The 21,951-nt window shown below is 40.2% G+C and overlaps 1 protein-coding gene and 1 pseudogene across 2 annotated transcripts; both read left to right on the plus strand.

Annotated features, from left to right (window-relative positions):
• Positions 1-2,261: 2,261 nt before the first annotated feature.
• On the plus strand, positions 2,262-14,855 carry LOC133883580 (protein SHORT ROOT IN SALT MEDIUM 1-like). Of its 2 annotated transcripts, XM_062322940.1 has the most exons (22): positions 2,262-2,800; positions 2,914-3,045; positions 5,138-5,434; positions 5,527-5,547; positions 5,629-5,690; positions 5,960-6,703; positions 6,806-6,851; positions 7,297-7,389; positions 7,488-7,543; positions 7,672-7,780; positions 8,322-8,536; positions 8,604-8,667; positions 9,560-9,733; positions 9,836-9,866; positions 9,955-10,892; positions 11,003-11,077; positions 11,272-11,346; positions 12,525-12,983; positions 13,380-13,619; positions 13,736-13,777; positions 13,873-13,935; positions 14,474-14,855. In XM_062322940.1, the coding sequence occupies exons 1-22, from the start codon at positions 2,726-2,728 to the stop codon at positions 14,561-14,563; spliced, it is 4,101 nt and encodes a 1,366-aa protein (XP_062178924.1). In that variant the 5' UTR covers positions 2,262-2,725; the 3' UTR covers positions 14,564-14,855. The 2 variants fall into 2 exon arrangements, with proteins under 2 accessions (XP_062178924.1, XP_062178925.1); XM_062322941.1 differs by lacking the exon at positions 5,527-5,547.
• Positions 14,856-15,507: 652 nt separating this feature from the next.
• Positions 15,508-19,222, plus strand: LOC133883155 (pre-mRNA-splicing factor SLU7-like; annotated as a pseudogene).
• The last annotated feature ends 2,729 nt before the right edge of the window (positions 19,223-21,951 follow it).

Below are 21,951 nucleotides of genomic sequence, written 5' to 3' on the forward strand. Positions count from 1 at the left end.
CCAAGGTAGGCCATGGCCTACTAAGTCCAAAATTTGTAGAAGTAATGATTAATTTTGCCACTTAATTGCTAAGTATACACTAATCCAACTCTCTTATTGTCCCCTGAATTCTTTAGCAAGCTCCGCCACTGCCTCCAAGTCTTATACAAAAGCATACACGACACCACACTAATAGTTTTACCAGTCCCATGCATACAAAATCTTAATAAAAGGATCATGAACTTCAAAATTTAATCTTTGCTTCGGAACATGAGTTATAGAGACAAGAAATCAGTAATACATCAATTTAGCATGCGAAGAACTACATCTAAACAAGTTCAACACGCATAAAGCTCCACCGAGCAACGTCCTTCGACACCAACACCCCCTTAGGATCTATGATTGCTCTGCCTCCACATATTGAAGAATGCCAAAAGAGGGATTTCAATTTGATGCGCATGCCTGAGAAGGTGATAGCATGTTCCAACCTTCGAGCTGTTCACCACGGCGGCCTCATACTCGTACAGTCATTCTTCGCGACACTTTCACTTATTGATAGACCTGTCAAAAGGTAATTCTCTTGATTTTTGTAAACTCAAGTTAAATTTACCACTTTGACCAATTTTAATCGTGTTGCGATATAATAAAAACCTTAGCCCGACAAACTTAGTTAGCCAACTACAAAGCTCAACTCTAATAGAACCATATGTAACAATCTTAATCTTATGTTTATCCCTATCATATGGTGGCGTAAGAATTTTTTTTTAAAACGAAAACTCTGAAAAGAGAGGTTTTTTTTTTTGTCTTTTCTTCTAACTCAAGAGAAATACGGACGGCGCAGCTAAGACTACTTAGGGTCTCTAATCCCATTCGCTAATGAAGCTTTGTTTTTCTCGGTCTATGTGGACCCACGAATACATGGAAGAAAGAAAGAAAGGTTACATACAAAATGCCGCTCCTTCAAAAAGATAGAATGAGAGCGGGTGACAGCTTAGGACCCAACCCTGCAGCGGTAACGAATGGCTGCTCGTGGCCGAGGTTCATCAAGAAATGGGCATCGGACTATCAAACGGCAGAGAATGTATATGGGCAACGTGCAGGGTTAAAAAAACCGTCGGTAACCGTCCAAAAATCACGGTTACCGATCTTCTCGGTTCGGTCCGGTTTCAGAAACCGAATAGTAACCGAAATTTGAATTAAAAAAATAAAAAATTTTAAAAAAAATCTTTAAAAAAACTAGACACAATTCTAAGACCTTTTGTGAATTTTTTTTTCAAAAATAATGTCGTTTGCATCATATTCTATAGGGAGAAAAGTTTGAAAAAAATAAAAAAAATTGAAACGTGCGACTCAGTTATTAACTCATGTGAAGGAAAAGTGTAACATGCAAACACACATTTTTCTTATATAAAACGTATTTTAAGAGAATCTTTAAAATTAATTTCACTTTATTTAGAGTTTTATTAAATTCTCTATGATTTTTACAAAATTCACAAGCATAAAGTGAATATGTTAAGAAACAGCACTGTAATTAACTTTTCATGTCTACTATTATTTTTTCTAGGTAAATCATAGTATAAATAAGCTCATGAAAGTGGTTTCACTAATTTTTGAGGTGTGATGGGTCAGTTATAAATTAATCTAATCGCAACATATTTACACAATCATGCATGTTACAATAACTAATTCATGAGTTCATGTATTTTTAAAAGATATAGGATCATGTAATAAGACTAACAAAATTAGTTTCATGATTTTTGGATTAGCAAAGAGTAAACTATGCATTTAACTTGGTTTAACAAATAAAATTTCTCACAGAAAATTTTGAACTTGTTTATGAGTATAAATATTTTTATTATGTAGATCATGTTATAAGGAAGCCAACAAAATTTGTTTCACTTAATTTGAAACTCAAATGAATTAGTTATTGATTTTACAAGATTGAGCCCTTTTTTAGGTTTTTTTAACTACGCTGAAATTCGATGAAACCGCTCGATAAATCGAGAAACCGAGCAGTTACCGACCCAAACCGCTCGGTAACCGACCAAATAAAAAATACGAGAAAATTATTCAGTAACCGATCTAAACCGCTCGGTAACCGACCAAAACCGAGTGGTTACCGAGAGGGCAAAACACGATTTTTTCGTAAAAATTCAAATTTTACCGGATGAACTTTCTCCAATTTTTTTTTTGAATTTTTGACCAATAACTGCAGTTACCGCGAGAATTCGGTTATCGCCGGAACTCGGTAACGTGAACCTTAGCAATGTGGCCTTGTAACATTTATTATTTGCTGAACCCTATGAAAAAACCAAGCAAAATAAAAAGGAGTCGCATAGTTCTCCCACACCCCGCGCTCGCCGAACCCCTCCTCCGCCGCCACCGCCGCTAACCCCCGCCGCTCTTCCACCGCAGCGCCCCAGGCCGCCGAGCTCGCTCCCATCCGAAGCCGCAGCACGGGGGACTTGCCTCATCCAACGCCATACGGCCTCCTCCTCTTCCGCCCCACGGCTAAACCCTAGCACATGTCGCGAGCAGCGGATCGAATCTGCTAATTCCACCCAACTCCCGCTCGCCTCGGTGGCTGGATTGGATTGGATTGGATTCATTTCAACCGTGTTCGCAGTTGGTGCTGAAATATCTAGGGTTTTTCCTTTTCTTTTCTCGCAGGCTCTTGTTCGTGCGCGCGGATTGATTCGTTCGGGTCTTGTGACCCCGTAGGAGCCCCTAGGCGGGCGCATCCGCCATGTTTCCTCCGAAAGGGCCCAATCACTACGGGCAGCAGCCTCCGTATAGCGGGCAACAACCATACGGCCAAATCGTGAGGCTCTGTGAAAATTCCGTCTAATATGTTCTTTGATAGGATGTTCCAAGCAGATGCGTCATATATTGTCATTCGTGTACGTGGCCTTTTGACTGGCAATTTTTTTGCAGCCTGGTAGCAGTGGATTTGCGGCCCCGACAGGGGCGGGTGGTGCTGATGGTGGCCGGTTTGGTGCTCGCCCTGGACAGGGGGCTGCTGCGCAGTATGGAGGGCCTTACGCTTCCGTGTATGGCACACAACAGGTGGTAACTATAACTGAAATTCCTTTATCTTGTTCTTTCTTTTCTAAAATTTGAACTCTATACGCAATTAATGTGATATGTTAGTGTTATTTTCTTGCTCATTAATGTGATATGCATATAAGTTGCTTTTTGTGAGTCCTCGTTTGTGCTGTGCGTGTCATTGGGGAATCTTGAATTAAAGGCAAATAATGAAAATTGTTAGCTGCAAGTCCAATACCTTTGGAATTTAGTTATAGGGTAAAGAACTACAAATATACATGCTGTCTGGAATTAACGGATCAATATGGATATCTGGGGTATGCACACTCTAAATTTGACCTGTTTTGAAGACTGAAGAGCCCAGGCAGAATTTTTGGTTCCCGGCGAAGTAAATAATGTGAAGTATCGCTGTCTAAACTCCTATGGAAACTTGGTTGTCGCCCTTGCTTTTCTGAACTGGAAATGATCTTCTTATATTCCTTATATACCCTTTGTCTTATCCGCAAAAAGAGTAATTTGAAACACGAGTAATACACAGAATGTATTATTTTAATTTTTGGAGATAAGGTGCAAAAGTTCATCTTCCATTAGAATAGGGCGCCAGACGTCCTGACATACAGGAGGATATACTTGGAAGTATGGAATAGCTCTCAATGGTGGGATCGCGTGGGAAATGCGGAATCGATGGTGACGGGTGAGATTTGGTGGCTGTTGATGCTGACTTGACCTCACCTAAGCGGCCATCGAACCGCCTAATTGGTCGCCTAGCCTTGCAGATTGGTCCCTAATCCAGTTAAAAAGAAAGAAAGATTGGGCCCTAATTGCAGTGGCCGGCCACCACCTAGTGCCTAGGCGCTGCCTGGGCTGAATTTTATATCGCTGGTTTGATCTGTAGAATGACACCAAAGTTGCCATTATTTACATAATGTGTACTAGCTATAAATAGAAAGCCCTGCCCTAGCTCCCACAGCCACCTCGCTCTCTCTTTCGCGGGGGCTGCTCTTTACTGATTTGAGATCTGGATCTGTTTTTTTCTTCCCCATCTGCAATTTATTCTCTATTGTATCCAGTTGCGGACATATATGGAGGATCAGGGTGATCCTGAGTTAAGTTTTCTCTCAAGCTCTCTATTCCGTTCCCTTCCTCTCTCTTCCCTGCCTAGATTTGGTCATACATGAATTGTTTTTGGTGGGGATCGAGACTTTTAGGTGGTTAGCACCCTGAAAATCATTTCTGCTTTTCTCAATTCCATGCACAGTATACAATCCACGGAATATACTTCACTTTCTCTAGAATTTCATCTCCTCGATGCCTGATTTCATCATTGGTATGGGTGTTGTTATTTTTCTCCCTACTTTGCATTGCAAAATACCAGATCTTCTGAATATTTCTCCCCTTCTTATCACACAATTTCATTGCTGGCTAAATCCTCTTTAGCCTAGTTGATCAAGATTAGGCAAAGGATGCAAGCATGCCCTAAATATGCTGTTCCTATTGACCTTGCCTGACCTTTGATTTTCTTGTGACATGAAACCATATATATGACATAGTTTGTGTATCATCTGTGTCCATTAGTTTACTCTGCTGCACCATACTTTTGATGTGTAATGTTATATCAATTCCGCATAACATCTTCTGCTAGAGTTATGCACTAGTAACTATTTGATATCTGTTAGGTATAGATTTAAGAAACGTTATTACTAGCAAAACACTCGTATTTCCCAGCTGTTGCATTCAATAGTCACCATACTGCTAGCATTTAGCGTTTCTATTATTTACTTCGTGTTATTTTGCATACGATCGCAACTTGATTTGTAGTAAACCATTGCAGCAGTTCATACCATGAAGAGTGGATGCTATGCAGGAATTTTTGCTAACCCTTCATGTACTTTTTTGTTATCTATGAATTATCCTGTGCTTGGCCCCCTGTTTAGTCACTCAAGTTACCTTGTCCTCATGCCAATACCTTCTGACCACTTGTTTCAGCTATCTCAAAGACTCATATGGTTGGAAATCGCTTTCTGTCTCCTTTTTGTTTCTAGTGTCACTAGTACTTTCCCTAACTTCGTTGCCAAATATCTCAACCGAATGTCCCACTTTTACTTTCTAACAGGTTGGTGGACTTGGTACCAAAGGTCCAGCTTCTTCTAGTCTTCCTAGCTTGCCAACTCGTCCAACTTCACTCACCGAGTCATCCAAGTTCTCGTCTGCACCTGTTGGGTCTAGCCTGGCAAGACCAAATGATGACTATATGGCTGTGCGTGGATATGCACAGAAGCTAGACCAGTATAGCATTGATTATACACTGGAGAGAAGGATGTATGGTGAACACCCAGCTAATCTTGGTAGAAGAGATGGCCTCAGTGATTTGGATAGAAGATATCCCGATCATATTCCTGCAGGCCATCAGGTATCTCTATCTCTAATTTTTTGTGCTCCTTTTCTCTTTAGATTGGAAATTATTCAATGCATTCTTGTAACCCTTCGTTTATTTTACCTCAGATTCATGATCATATGGAGCAGGTAGGGTTTTGTTTCCCCCTTGCAAAATGTTGTTCTGTTCTTCGTGATAACTTAGTTAATTGGATTATGTTAATCTTTTAGGGTTCGTCAATGCGCCATCAGCAGCTCCTAAAAACTCAACTGCAGCCTGGATCTGATACAAGGTACCTTATCTCACAGTCTGGTTATATAAAATGATTGCAGCATGCTGTTGATTCATATTATTAGACCTTAAATACTCTCAGGCATGAATAAGATAGCACGTCAGTTGGATGACCGTGTGTTAAATTGTCTCTGCCGTAGACCTTTGTTTCGTTAGTTGTTTTGGTATTTCTCATTGATCTTGGAAACTGAATCAGTAGCAATCATTTGTGTGTTTATCACTGCAACAGAACATAGCACATGCACTGAGTATAGTATGCATTTCTGGCAGACAAGCCGACTACTTTGCAGGAAGGTCTGCTCCAATCCATCAAGCATCCCAGGAAATTGGTGCATATGGAAGAGTTGAAGCTGATAATCGCAACACGTCCATTCTTGGTTCTGCTCCATATGGAAGACAGCAGACAACCTCATTGTTGGAAGGAGCTCCTAGGACAAACATTGACAATCTTGTCTATGGACAAGGATCATCAAGCAGTGGCTACGGCGCGGGTCTGCCTCCTGGACGTGATTATGCCTCGGGGAAAGGCCTTCTCCATGCATCTTCGGATTCTGATTACCGAGATAGCATCTTACCCCGTGTGCATCCTGGCATCTCCATGGTTGATGAACGTAGAGCTGATCGGATTGATTATCGTCGTGAACTGGATATTAGAGATGAAGAGCGTCGAAGGGACTTGTTGCTGGAAAGAGAAAAGGAGCTAGAATGGGAACGGGAACGAGAGTTACGAGACTTGCGGGACCGTGAAAGAGAAAGGGAGCGTGAAAGGGAAAGGGACCGCGAAAGACTAAGAGAACGTGAAAGAGAAAGGGAACGTGAACGCGAAAGAGAACGTGAAAGAGAACGCCTTCGCGAGCGACGGGAGAAGGAGAGAGAGCGGGATAGGAAGCACGGAGCTGATCCAAGGCGGGAGCACACTCCACCTAGAGGCCCTGGTGATCGACTGCATTCTTCTTCTGTTAGGTCTGAGAAGCCTACGCGGCGAATTTCACCTCGACGTGATGTTGTGCATAGGTGGACCTCCATGTTTCCTCTACAGCTTTGTGGATGCAATAGGTTGCTGCTTCGTCTATGGTGCAGCTTTTTAAACTAACGTTTTCATTTGTTGTCCTGAAGGCATCGTTCACCTGTTAAAGAAATAAAGAGAGAATATATTTGCAAGGTAAACGGACAGTTGTGTTTGTCAGTGTTGTTGCAGAAATCAATTGACTGTTAGTTCTTTACAAGTCTCCTTGATGCACTCTGATCTTCAGCCACCATGATTATTGTCCATCTAAAGCTGGTTCTTTGCTGTTCCTTTCATCCATCTTCACCAATCCTTTCTCTTGCCTTTCTAGTAGGCATCTCTCTTTCCTGGGACAAGATCTTTGGTGCCTTATTCTTGTTATGTGAAAAAATCAGGAGTCTCACTTAAATTTGAAGACCACTCACACCTTACCTTGATAATTGATTGCACTATAGAGGACATGATTGAGCAACCATGAATGATTTTGTCTTCATTCTCTGTTCCCTTTACGTACATGTTTCATCATTACATATTTGTATGTACAATTACAGGGTAGTTTTAGTTTGCTTCCTGTTATTGCTAACCGCATTGTTATTTGCAGGTTCTTCCATTTCGCTTGGTGGACGACGAGAGGGACTATTTGTCCTTGACAAAACGATATCCTAGACTAGCAATTACTCCAGATTTTTCTAAGGTTCGACATTCTATCCATGACTACCTGCTGCTGATCAATACTCAATGTAGAACTGTGGCATTTTGGACTTCTCTAATTTGTGATTTACTGCTGTGTAGATTGTCTTGAACTGGGCTAAAGAAAACTTAAATCTTTCACTGCATACACCAGTGAGGTATGCCTTTTATTGGGAATGCATAACTAGACATGTACTGTTAGTGTTATTCATGTTTTCTTGCTTGAAGTTCTCATGCTTCCTACTAATTGTATAATTCACACCATGTTGCACTTGTTGTAAAACAGTTTGGAGCATGGCATCCATGAAGTTGATGATAATGCTGACGAAGGAGCTGTTATCACTTCCGAGCAAACATCAAGCACCAATACTCCAGCGACCATTTGGAATGCAAAGGTGGTTATCTACAGTTTTGTGTTCATTTTGAATTATGAATTGTATTGAGATTTACATGTTTCGAGTTGTAGCTCTGGTGATAGGTAGATAAACTGTTGGTTTGGAGTGACTCATCATACGGTACATGGTATATCAATATCTGTGGGAAACGTATGGCATATTGTTTTATAGGTATCACTACTCATGTTTGTAGAAACTGAGGACCATCTATTGTAGCATGCAAATACATCGGCACATTACTTTATGCTGCTGAGTACATTATCCAAGGGCATTAAAATACGCTTTCAGTTTTGGGCCATATTTGTCACTTGATTAATTTTTCGTTGGTCTGGAGAAATCTAACCTGATATTGACATGCTTGAGTTATTGTGCTTATCTGGCATTCGATGCTTGAGTTATTGTGCTTATCTGGCATTCGATGATGAGCATGAGCTTATCACACAGGATAGCATGTTTTGCTGTATGTACATTTGAACTGATTCAAATCATTACCAAGTTATTATTCTGTCACAGTGCTGCTTATACATGTGATGGTGTGCAGGTACTTTTGATGAGTGGCATGAGCAAAGGTGCCTTTGCTGACATAACTTCATTGAGAAGTACCGAGGAACGAATAGTACACTTGAACAATATCTTAAAATTTGCTGTATTCAAGAAGGATCGTTCTCTTTTTGCAATTGGGGGCCCTTGGGATGCAACAATAGATGGTGGTGACCCATCAATTGACTGCTCTTGCTTGATTCGAACTGCCATCAGGTATGCCATTATCAAACAAAGGTATGACGGATGACTTGCAGGTTTACTGACATCATCCATTGGACAGATACGTTAAGGAACTGGTTCAAGTTGATCTATCTAATTGCATCCACTGGAATCGTTTTGTCGAGGTACTTATGAATTATTGAATTTATTTGTCAGCATTTTCAATCTTGTATATGCTATATGTGATCCTTTCAAAGAATATATCCTTCTACCAGATCACCCTACCCCTTCTCCTTCTTTGTCTATAATAAAAAAGTGAGAAATGGATGTTCTGCTGCGTAGTAAGATACACATACCTATTTATGTAGTTTCTGTCTCTTATTATGTTGCCAGTTTGATTTCAATCTTTAATCCAAAACAATTTTTGTGAAATGGTATTCATCATTGTATCATATTCAGGATTAAGAAAACCATTGCTGTTAAAAAAGAGAGAGAAAAACTAGTGAAAAATTATCAGCATTCTATTTCCTTGATACAAATTTAAAAGGGTATATCAAGATTCAAACTTTGCAAGTTTTGGCCAACAATTAAACTAACTGTATATAGTTTTAATGATACGAAAGTGGTACCGCTAGATTTGTATTTCAATGTGCATTTATATAATCATGATTTTCTAGTTAGGGACAATATATTGCAAGAGAAATATTTGGTCAAATCTCAACTTAAGTCCGTGCCAAGTCAAATTGTGCCTTGTAAAATTGGACAGAGATTCATTTCGAGCCAACTTGTTTTTTTTCTATTAGTTAAATGAATATTCTTTCAAATATTTGTGCTTTCTATGTTATTTCTCATATCAACATTCAAGAGGGTTTCTGCTGAAGTTCAGCTGAAACGAGCCTTGCTATCCACTTTTTAGTATAATTGATAACTAATAATGGAGTACAACCGGCCGGGATATTAAATCCTGCTTATCCGATGTAGATAAAAGCATTTGTTCCAATAATAAAGTCTGTTCACTTCTAACTACATGCTTTATGGAAAGTTAGCTGATTCCATTGTTACTATTATAATGCACAGGTTCATTACAATAGAATTGGCAAAGATGGGCTCTTCAGTCATAAAGAAATCACTGTAATGTTTGTGCCAAACCTGTTGGAATGCCTGCCCTCAGTTGATTTATGGAAGAATAACTGGATTGCGTACAGAAAATCGAAGGCAGAAAGGGAGCAACTGACAATGAAGAAGGAAAAGGTTAGTTTGTTCTATTTTGGTCCTGTAACTTTATGAACATACTTTGTTTCTTTCTTTGGAGTCATTACTAAATGTTTTTTATCCTTTGTTGCCTTATTTTAGAGCCCAGGTGATTCAAAAGAACAGAAGCAAGGTTTGAAAGATTTTCACTTTGCATTCCACTATCTTTTTGTTCTTGCCTGTTGGAGCAAAATGTTAACCACATTTGTTAACAATTTCAGGGGAACTGAACAAGGGTAAAACTACAGATGATGATCATTTAAAAGACAGTGATGTTGGCTGCAGTGTTGTCAAAAATGAGAAAGTTGATGCTGATGTGGATCAGCAGGGTAAAGATGGAGAGAGTAAGGTTGATAAAGTTGAGGAACCCATTGAGAGTATGGGTGGGAATGTTAAAGGAAAAACTACTGGTGACATCTCTACTGACCATGTCGTCGAGGATAAAAAACCCACAAAAAAGAAAGTAATAAAAAAAGTTATGAAAATCGTTCGAAAAAAACCAACTGCTGGAGCTTCAGCTGATAAATCGTCTCATGAGGACAAGAAAGTTGCAGAAGAAACTGCAAGCAAAACTGCAGAAGAGCATGGTCAACAAAAGAGTGAGGATGTTGGAAAAGAACAGGAGGGAGCTGGCATCAATCAGCAGCCTGAAGCAAAGAAAACTGGGAAGAAGAAAATAATTCGAAGGATTGTTAAAAGAAAAGTTTCTGCTGCAGGGTCCGAGTTGACTGCCCCTGCTGCTCCTTCTGAAACAAGCAAGCAAGAAGCAGAAGTTCAGCCAGAGAAAAATGCTGAGAGTGTAACTGCTGCCGGGAATTCACAAACTAAGCTGGAAGAAGGGCCGAGAACTCCCGCTGAAGATATCTCAAGTCAGAAGAAAGAAGAGAAGCCAGAGGAAAAGGAGAACACTTTGACTGATCTCCAAAATCCAAATGGAGATAAGGTTAATCAGAAGGAAATTATGGAACAAAAAGATGCAAAAAAGGATGGAAAGAATGGAAAGGAGAAGACAAAAGATGATAAAGAGAAAAAGAACAGAGATCTCAAGATGGATCCAAAGCAAAAGCCGCTCAATGGCACTAAAGAAAAGAAGAAGTCTGACGAACCTCCGAAATATCCAGGATTCATTCTTCAGGCCAAAAGGAGTAATGAATCTAAAGTAAGCCTAATATGCTACATAATTTCCTTTTTCTTTCATATAGTTCTATTATTCAAACACGTTCTTATGAGTTGCCCAGGAGATCTTATCGAATGAATTCTATTTTACAGCTCCGTTCGACAGCCCTTTCGTTGGATGGCCTCCTAGACTATACCGCCAAGGATATAGAAGAGTCAGTATTTGAGGTATGTATTCTATTCTGGATTCTTTAATTATTTGGATCTTGTTATTTCAATACATATCTACCACTTTGCTTCTACCTAGTTTGTACATGGGAGCATATCACACTTCATAGAAATTTCTTTACAGGTTTCTTGTGTTTGAGCTGATGCTCATGTGGATTGACACTGATCTGTTCTTCTATTCCTTTTTTTTTCAGCTTTCTTTGTTTGCTGAGTCATTCAGTGAAATGCTTCAACACAGAATGGGTTGTGTTATCTTGTCGTTTCTTGAGGTAAATTCCTTCGCACTGTGCAAATGTTTTGTTAGCTTAGGTTCCAAATAACTGGTTCATTTTTTAAGTAAATTTATTTTCCTTTTTCTCGTTTGATTTATCTGCGACACCTCTCCTGTTAAACTTAATTGGCCTCTATTATCATAGCCCCACACATGTTTTTTCCCCAAAAATCTATATGCAATTTGTTCTAAAATAAGTTTACCTCATTGTACCCAACATGAACTGCTTAAGGGAAAAAAAAAATGCAACGTGAGTCAGAACCGAGCCTGGTTCTGACCTATTCATGTGATCACCTGGTTACTTTCTATTTGCGTAGGATAACTATATTACCTGTTAAATGGTCCAAATTGTAGCATGAGGGTTGAAACTTGTGACTTGTGAGGATGTATTCTGCTTGCAGTTAAGGTATCATGTTTGTATTCTACAGTATTGTCCAGGATTTTTAAATTTTTCTATCCTCAGATGTTTCTGTTTTTGCATTGGTTTGGTGCAGTTTGTGGAAAAATATCCCTTTTTGGTTTCTTAGAAAAAAAGGGGAAATTGATCTCATAGTCTCATGCACAAGCCTGAAAATGGTACCATTGTTATATTTAAGAAGGCCCTGGTGCTAAAATGTTACACACATATTGCAAGTAGCGTGTCTTGAGCACACTTAATCCGGTACTTGTAGCCCTAGATATAAGCTGCACAGCTACCTTCTAACCTTAATCATTCTTTGCTTTGCTCCAACCACGATGCTACTTGCTACTGCTTGTCCTTCTCTTCTACAGCTGCTGCCTAGTACTTAATAACTCAGTGGCTGCTCTCTGATTCTTTTTTTATGAGTTGCAACTACTCTCACTTTGCCATTACAAGTGAGACATCCGCTTTCAAGTCAGCAACTTTTTGAACTATTTCATGATCTGTCACTGTGTGGTTCTCGTGTTCAACCCTGACTTTGCATTTGGTAATGATGCATTTTGTTTTCCAGTGGAAGTTTCAAGTATTTCTATTGTAAATTCACTGTAGAGTTTTATGTTATATTGACAAAATTAGTCTTATATATCTTGCTATATCATGAAACCCTAGGTGAACCTGTTGCCACTAAATGCAATACGCTACTTGCAACCATGCTGATACCCAGTGCGTTTTGGCACATTGATTTGCTCCAACATTTGGTTTGGTTTTCTTCGCAGAAATTTTATAGTCGTTATGTTGCGAAGAGGAATCAACGTAAGCGCCAAAGAGAGGAAGATCTAAAGAAAGAAGAGAAAAAATTGTCTGAGAAGCGACCCAAGACAACCCATGAGACTATAACTGAAAATACTGATAATCCAGGGGAAGATAATAAAATGATGAAAGAGGGTGAGGAAAAGATGAGCACAGATCATTCAGCAGCCACCCATGATGAACTGACAAAAGAGGGTCCGGGAAAACTGAGCACAGATCATTCAACCACTAATCATGATGAGGCGGTGAAACAGGGAGAGGAAAACAATTGCATAGATCATTCAGAAGCTGCTCTCAATGAACCCGAAGCTGATACGAAAATGGAGGATGAAGATCCTGAAGACGAAGAAGATCCTGAAGAAGTAGAAATGTATGAAGATGATGACATGGATGATGCTCCTGCTGAAGAACCGGTAGAAAAACAGGTATTCTTTTTCTATCTCAGCAAACGTCTGGCGCATACATATATTCAGTTATTCATTATTAGGAACTGGCATGCCATTTATTGTTTCTTTTAGAAGCTATTATCAATTTCTTTTCCTTCATAACATCTGGAGCTTTAATGACTAATGGCAAGCACATCCGGAGTAATGCCTGACTTCTGGTCTCTCGAGTGCTTGAGCTTCTACCTTTTGATGTATAGTTGAGATCATACAAAATAGCATAATGCGTCTTTCCCTAATTTAGTGATCTCATGTTTTTTTGCACGTTACATTTCAACTTTATGCAAGAGATATAAATGTTTTTTGGTTGCAAGTGTTGTGAAACTAACTATGCTGAATCTGTGTCTGTGTGTGGCACCTTATCTTCCTGTGATGCAGAATGAGGATAACTCGAACGACAGTGAGGCCAAGCAAGAAGTAACTGCAGAAGATGGTGGAAACAAGAAAGCAGTGAAGGAGCCTGAATTGGAAAATATTGCTGACAACCATGAAAAGCCTGCTTCAGCAGAGGCAAAGGCAGAGAAAGGGGATTTGCTAGAAGGTGGAGAAAAGGAAAAGGCTTTTAGTAAGGAGGTTAAGACAGCAAAAGATGAGGTGGTTGATAAGGACCTATTGCAGGTAATTTTTTATGATGTATGGGAGACACTAAGAGTCAGCGTAACACAACTATGTGTAATTCGTTGGTTACATAAATCACATCCTACCGCAATCATGATTTCTCCCCCGTCTTGTAGGCATTTAGGTACTTTGACCAAAACAGAGCAGGCTATCTTAAGGTAACATATGAACGGTGCCATTATTGTTTTGGAATCAGTTCTGATATTTGGATTTTGGTGATCACAGTTGCATTATCCTTATTTCACAACTGCAGGTGGATGATTTAAGGTGCATTCTTCACAACTTAGGAAAGTTTGTATCAAACAGAGATGTGAAGGTGAGATATTTGAGTCTATTATTTGTATTTCGTAGTCACCATTTATCAGAATTCTGGAAGAACGCTTTTGGGCTTTGGCATTATTTTTTCCCATCTGACTCACCCCCGTCCTTTTTCATTTGTCAACAATATAAATCTTTTTGCATTTGCAAAGGAAATAAAGGTCAAACATATAGTGATATCAATGTCAACTCAACATAACTCCATTTTAACTTTGTTTTGCACACTGTTGGAGGTAAACATGTCTGAGGTTGATTTTTTTTTTTTCGTGCAAACACTTAATTTTGTATAGGTTTATAGATACAATGAACTGAACTTAAAGGATAGCTCACTAGGTAAATAAAAAGAATAGATTTATGTGATTCCTTCAACAACTGAACATAACTTCATTGAAGTTTTGCCTGCTGGTGGGGTGAACTAGTTCGTTGACTTCCTCCCAAGAAATGTTTTGGATTATTCCTGTCTGTTGGTATTTAGATGATGAGTTTTGGTCGTCTCTTTGGTGTCTTAACATTGGTGCACTGTTTTCTTTCTGCAGGACTTGGTTCAAATTGCTCTTATTGAGAGCAACTCTGCAAGGGATAATCGAGTAATCTATCCAAAGCTGGTGAAGATGGTTGACCTCTGACCTGGCTTTGCTTTGACCCGGAGTTCCTGACAGCCTATTGAAGTCAACCTATGAATATCATCTATAAGAAGTCAACTATGTTGTAGACCAATTTGCATTGGTCATGATGGAGTTGTTTAACATTTTCTGGATACCTGTTTGCGTTATGTTATAAAGGAGCTGTTCTTTTTTGTTGAATGCTTTCTTTCATGGGATGATCTGATCATGTTTATGACAAGCGGTGCTATTGTATGTGCACCTAGGGGAATTTTATTTTATAAATGCGGGCACCCGAGAAGAAGCTTTGTACTGATGCCTATTGGTGCCATGATCTTGCTTCTGATCGTTTTAGCGTACATTTCGCATCTTCAACCGTGTGTACACTGCATGGAGTTCTCTTGAAGATTCTCCAAAGCGAAATTTCGTGGTGATTTCAGGAGCCCATTTCTATTTGGTACGTTAGCCATCCCATTTCACTGGATGCTACATTTTCATGAAATACGGCTGTGTGGTATCCCAAGTTGTAAATATGGACTTCGATACTGAGTGATGTCGTTTGTACGTAGGAATTTCCCGCAGGCAACGATACGTTTCTGTTTAGGAACGTGGAAATTTCGTGTCCCAAACAGTCCTTTTTAAGTTTTGACAATGTGCCATACGGAACCTTTTCCATTCAGAAACGACCCCTTTTGTTGGATTATTTTATTTTATTTTTGCGACGACCCCTTTTGTTGAGTACGAAGGAAATTTGAGAAGACACAGCATGCTAAATTTCCATATTTACAGTGTGGCGTTATGGCTAGGAGATGTTACGTGCAACCTTAACAGCATGCATCACAGCTGCTACAGCCGAGCCGAGCAGGAGCCAAGAGTAGTAGCGTTTGACCAAGCGAAGAAGGCCGTAGGCGCACAAGAGATGGCGGCCGCTGGGCTGGTGGCCTCATCCTCCTCAGAGGCCGCGCTGCTTCTAGAGACATCCAACGGTGCATCCGCCGCGACAGAAAAAGAAGCGGGAAAAAGAACTCAAGCGAAGGCTTCTCGACTCTTCCTGAGCCGCTGGCCGACGACGAGGCGAGGTGAGGTGCGGAGCCATGGCGACCGCCTCAGGTGAGCACCTTGTAGCCGCACTATACCGTATCTCCGTCGTCGCGTCCGCCCCTGCGCTTCCCGTGGCGGCCTCTTGCCTTGGGCTCGTCCCGGCCCGGCCCCAAAACACACGCGAAATCCGGAGGAGCACGGCGGAGGTTATCGGTCGTTGTGTCCTCCGCAGTCGACTTGGGTGGTGCGGGTTCGAGGTCCAGGTTCGAGTGGCCCTGTCCATCGAGTGGCGCGCAGCGTACTCCGTGGGAGGGGATTGCGTCGATGGAGGGGCTGCGACACGAAATAGGACTTCAGTTGGTGGCCTTGGATTTTGGGCTGTGTTGTTTCGAGGGGAAGTAATCCGCATGGGATTTTACCATTTAGTCGACTTCTATGAATGCCTGGGCATTAGTTGGCAATGCTACCTGTATTGTTGATTAGAGCCCCCCTTCAGTCACATGTGGAGCACTGAGCACAGTGTTAAAATGTGGACGAATTACGTTACGTGCTACTAGTTTGTTATACTTGTCATAGAAAACTTCTACGAGGAATCCTATCTTAAGCGATGGAAAGGGATGCGCTAACAATTTTTGTACATTTCTTTTTTTGCAGTATCTTTCAAGTCCCGAGAGGATCATAGGAAGCAACTTGAATTGGAGGAAGCGCGAAAAGTGCAGAGGTTGATGAAGATGGAAAGGAGATTAATCCTCACATTCCACAGTATATGTCATCTGCCCCATGGTATCTCAATTCAGAGAAACCGGTAAGTTTCTCAACCCGATTGTTTGTGTTATTTTTTGCTGTGGAGTAGGATACTGTAGTGTTCGCACATTCTTTTCTCGGTTGTTCAGAGTTTGAAGAATCAACGGAAATGGAAGTCAAATCCAAACTACGCCAAGCCATGGTACGATAGAGGTGCAATAATTTTCCACGCTAATAAATACAGGAAAGGTGCATGCAAAAGGTAAGTAAAATCTGTTGGTGTATTATTCACACACAATTTCTTTGTATATGTGCAATAGTTTAGCCTTTTTTTTGGTTTTGAGTCCTTATTCTAATATATCCCAACTTGGTTTATGACCAACAAATTTTATAAGTTCCATGGTGGATTTGTCTTTTCTTTTGCCTTCCTTACTTTTCTTAAAATGCTGTTCTTTCTAACGTTATATCCATTCTGTTGTTGTAGCTGCGGGGCCATGACTCATGATGAGAAGTCATGTATGGAACGGCCTCGAATTGTGGGAGCTAAGTGGACTAATATGCAAATAGCTCCTGATGAAAAGGTGGAGTCATTTGAACTGGATTATGATGGAAAACGTGATCGCTGGAATGGTTATGATCCATCAACCTACGCCCGTGTTATTGCGGAGTATGAAGCTAGAGAAGAGGCAAGGAAAAAACATACCTAAAAGAACAACAGCTTAAAAAACTTGAAGAAAAGAACGGCAACCAGGATGACAATGATGCGGGTAGTGATGAGGATGTAGAGGACGGCCTGAAGATAGATGAGGCTAAAGTTGACGAGAGCAATCAAATGGACTTTGCTAAGGTGGAGAAGCGTGCGCACAACAGGTGGTGGAAGCACCGGAACTGTGAGGTAAATATGCTCAAGAAAGAAAGAGCTTTCAAGTTAATAGGATTTCTGTAAGTGCAAAATGTTTGATAATCTAAGAACTTTAAGTTGATGGTTATATCATTTCCTGTTCCTTTTATTGTTGCTCCTTCACCCCTGTTTTGATGAAGGGGATTGCTCCAGAATTTTTTAGGATTTAGTTTAAATTTGAACTGAACTCTAGAAATTTGGATGGAAATCCATGTTATACTATTCCTTTCACCAGTTATAACTTTCAGGAATCTCGAAATAGGGGGAATAATATTTCTTCCCTGACATATATATTTCAGTAAAAGTCAAGTCCATAAGTTGTTTGATTGCTATTGTGGTGCTTATGCTGTAAACATTCCATCCAGGAACTTGCGTATCAGAGAAGACACGGCGAAACCTTCTAAACCTCGATGTAAATTCTGCATATTATGATCCGAAGACTCGTTCAATGCGTGAAGATCCTTTGCCAAATATGGAAAAATATGGGAATGCTGCTTCTGAAGAACCACTACCCCGGGAATTACTTCTTGGACAAAGCGAGAGAGAGATTAAATATGATCGGACTGGTCGTATAATTAAAGGGCAGGTTTGTTTATTCGTTTTATCATTTCGGTTCATATTCTATTTTGTGTACGTGGCAATTGTTTAGGTTATTTGGGTGTTACCTGGTTATTCATTGTCATTGCATACTATTTATCTGTAGGATACATCTGTTCCTAAGAGCAAGTATGAAGAAGATGTCTACATTAACAATCACACGAGTGTTTGGGGTTCATGGCGGAAGGATCATCAATGGGGCTACAAATGCTGCAAGCAGACTATCAAGAACAGTTACTGCACAGGTTTGGCCGGAATTGAGGCTGCTGAAGCTTCAGCAGATTTGATGAAAGCAAGCATGGCCCACAAGGAGGCTGCAGAAGGTAGGGCTTACTTCATGTGTTTTTTTCAGGGAGGATAACATGCCTTCTTTTTTGGGTACCCTTTTTGTTATTGTTGGTACGTTTGAAGCCTTGACTATCAGATTTGCCACAGTAGACATTTTTTTCCCTCCATCTTTTTCGGTGTACTGAGATCCTAAACTTACAAAACACGTTCATTGGCAGCAGCTATCTTGATTAAACATGGGGAGATGGAAATGTAAAAGCAAATATTGAAATTTTGTTGTTAATTGTTTTCACGGAACCATGAATTAAAATATTCAGGAGTCTCATGTTGCTTGCTGTACATTCTTTGGGAACTCGTTCCATCTTCTTGTTACTGAATACAGATAATAAAAGGGGAGATCATGATTGTAGATTATATCACCTTTATCTCATCTTGATGAAAGCAGTCCAACTGTTTCGAGTGAGATGGCACTCTATTTATTTAGGCTATGTATTATCTTAACATATTTGTCACATGGGTGCTTCATCTGAAAAATTGTAATAATGCAGAGGAGCCTGTACAACATGAAGAGCAAAGGCTTGCCACTTGGGGAACCAATGTTCCTGATGATCTTGTTCTTGACAAGAAGAAGCTTGCTGAGTCTTTGAAGAAGGTAAGCATCACTTCCTTGTCACTCTGTAAAGTTCTAAACGGCCGAGCATTTCATTATTTGTTGCTTTTTGATCATTTATAATTCGAATCTGATTTGACATGTGTAGGAGGACGAAAGGAGGCGAGAGGAGAGGGATAAGAGAAAGAGGAAGTATAATGTTAAATAGAATGATGAGGTATTCCTAATGATTCTTTTGCATCACCTGTTTGGCACATAGCAGTATAGCACCTCTGCACCTGCCTGTGTGATTTATATCAAAGACTTTCGTAGTTACTGATCGAGTTGCCCTTGTAGGTCACTGCGGAGGACATTGAAGCGTACCGTATGAAGAAAATCCACCACGACGATCCGATGAAAGATTTTCTTCATTAAGCACCACATTTGTGTACGTGACAACTAATATTGCATCTTGCTTATCATGTCTGTGCATTGGCATAAACACTGTCTTGAAATATCTGCGTGTCAGCATCATGGTTCTTCTATACTTAATTTTTAGTAGCCTACCCACCCATATGATATCTTTCTTCTAAATACCACACGAGGTTTTAAAAAAGGTCGATCATTTTCGAATATTGGCAAAGTGATAATCATACAAAGAAGTATCGCCAAGCGAAATAGAAAACAATGGTAAAGCCAAATATTCAAAACGCCTTCCTCCTATCTAACTGGTTGTACAAGCTTCTAACCGATGATGGGACTTGACAAGAACTCCTCTGAAACAAATATATGAGGAAAAACTACTTTCGCAAGTCAAAGGTAAACTAGTCGACTCGTATTTTTGGGCTGGTCTAATAAAAGTAAAAAGTATGATATTCTAATATGGTACTTTTAAAATAAAGAATGATTCTGAAATTAGATTTTAGAGGATATTTATAGTTAGGTAATTCGCTACTTGTAGCATCTAGGCCTCAAGTGTTTTAGTGATTAATGACAACTATATCATTATGACTAATACGTATGTTTTGAAGGGAATCAAATTTTTTAGTTCACAATGACTGAAAAGGTTTTCTTAGTCCTTCGTGGAATTCTATTGGTCGATCAACAGGATATTTACGTCAAGATTAAGGATCCTCTAGTTCTAAGTGTTACAAGATGATGAAAGACACTTAGAGTAGATATATGTCTTTTTATCTTTTTGACTATACTATAAAGGGAGGCTAAGTATTGTAGCTTGACCTAGTTGAGTTTAGATATAGTTGAATGCACACTCGTGAAAATCTAGCACTAGGTAGCTCATAGAAGCCCATGGGTGAGAAGTTAGAACTCAAAGTTGACTGAATTGGATGAGTTATAGAAAATTTGTTCTCATCGGATTGTATGGTGTGAGAAGGTTTAAACTCACCGGACCTTTTTCCCTCTTACTGAAGGGTTCAAATGACCTCACCGGATTGTTCGGTGATTAGAGGAATTTTGCACCGGAGCATTTAACAGAAGAGTCATTTTTCAGAGAAAATCCAAGTTGAACTGACCGGATTGTCCGGCAATCAGAAGGACGCATACACCGGACTATTTAACAGAAGCACTATTTTTTTGGAGAAAATCCAAGTTGAACTGACCGAATTGTCTGGTGACATAAAAGAAGTTATTACCGGACTATTTAATAGTGACTTAGTATTTTTGGAGGAAATGATTTATAAGTCACTGGATTGTCTGGTGATACTATATGAAGGAACACCGGATCATTTTGCAACAGCTACTGACAGATGGTAGACAACACGTGAAGAAAAATAGTCTCACCGGATTGTCCGGTGATGACAGAGGCGTGTTATGAGGAATTGTCCAAACAATATTTGAATTAATCATTAAGTCGATTATTTACTTAATCACAACTTCAACGATTAACTCGAATACCGCTCCGGTAGTCCCGGCACATGTTTTGTACTCAACATCGGAACACATGCCTTCCAACATAATACATCACAACATAGCTTAATAAAGAGTGAGTAATTAACATTATATTACAAGTTCTTTAAACATGCAACAGTTTCCAACAATTTACAGTAAAAGGGAAACAATAACTATGCAGCGGAACAAACCTATACAACAAAAGAGAAAGCAGTGCCACATGCCCTTAGACACAGTCCCAAAAGCACGATCTCCTAGAGTAGGATGAACTATTCTTGCCCGCCACCCTGATCGGCATGCACGAAGTAGCCAAAGACAGCCTCTTCCTCAGCAGCAGCAATACCTGCATCAACTTAAGGGCAGTACCCTGAGTACGAAGGTACTCGCAAGACTTACAAATATGGGTATGTAATATTCTGACTCCAAGGATTATGCATTGAGCTGTTAGCAAGGACATGCCATAAGGTTAAGTAAAACATATGCGGTAGGCAACCTAGACATATATGTGTGAGCACCAATACTTAACCAAACATGCTATTCTACCCTGCAATAACCAACTGAACATAAATGAAACTGTAACGTAAATGTAACATATGTACTTTAACATATAAGTAAACTGAACTAACTCATCTACCACCATAATAACGGAACCATAACCACATATCCGAACCATCACTCACAAACGAGAACTCTACGATCGGGTACAAATGAAACAATAGCATGCTCATGACCGAGAGCGCGGCAGTTTGAACTATTTGTACACCCTGCAGGGGGTTACTCCTGGACCCACAGGACACGAGGACCATACGGCCTGTGCCACCCGCTAAAGTGCACACAAGGGGGTACTCGTGACAACCTTTCCTAACCAGTCCCAACCGTGTGGATCGTGCATCGCTCGGCGCGGCGGTACGAGAACTACTTCCAGAGCAAACTAGTACCACTTACAAGCCCGTCTGCTCACACCGTCGATGTTCAGGCCCATATAGCTACAGCTGCGAAGGTATTCGGCTTGCCTTACCATTAGATCGGCATGTGGTGAGTAAGGTAAGTGCCAAAGTCAACTACCCTGACGATCGGCCTTAAACGATGCAAGCGATCTACGGTGCCCAGGTTCTTCTCCTGAACTGCCCCCAGGACTTTCCTTCGAGGCAGACGTCACCCCTAACACCGCCCACATCTCATCTCATACTCACCACTCATCCAACCAACATCCACATAACCATATACGTGAACAAGTAGTAAGCCCTAAGTTCGCGAACAACGGTCGAACTATTGCTCGTCTTCTACCGAGGACCATGCATTGCTAAGCATTTCGATCGACTCTTAGATATTTACCACGTTACC

This window comes from Phragmites australis, chromosome 10, assembly GCF_958298935.1.
Source record: "Phragmites australis chromosome 10, lpPhrAust1.1, whole genome shotgun sequence".
In the NCBI taxonomy this organism is placed as follows: domain Eukaryota; kingdom Viridiplantae; phylum Streptophyta; class Magnoliopsida; order Poales; family Poaceae; genus Phragmites; species Phragmites australis.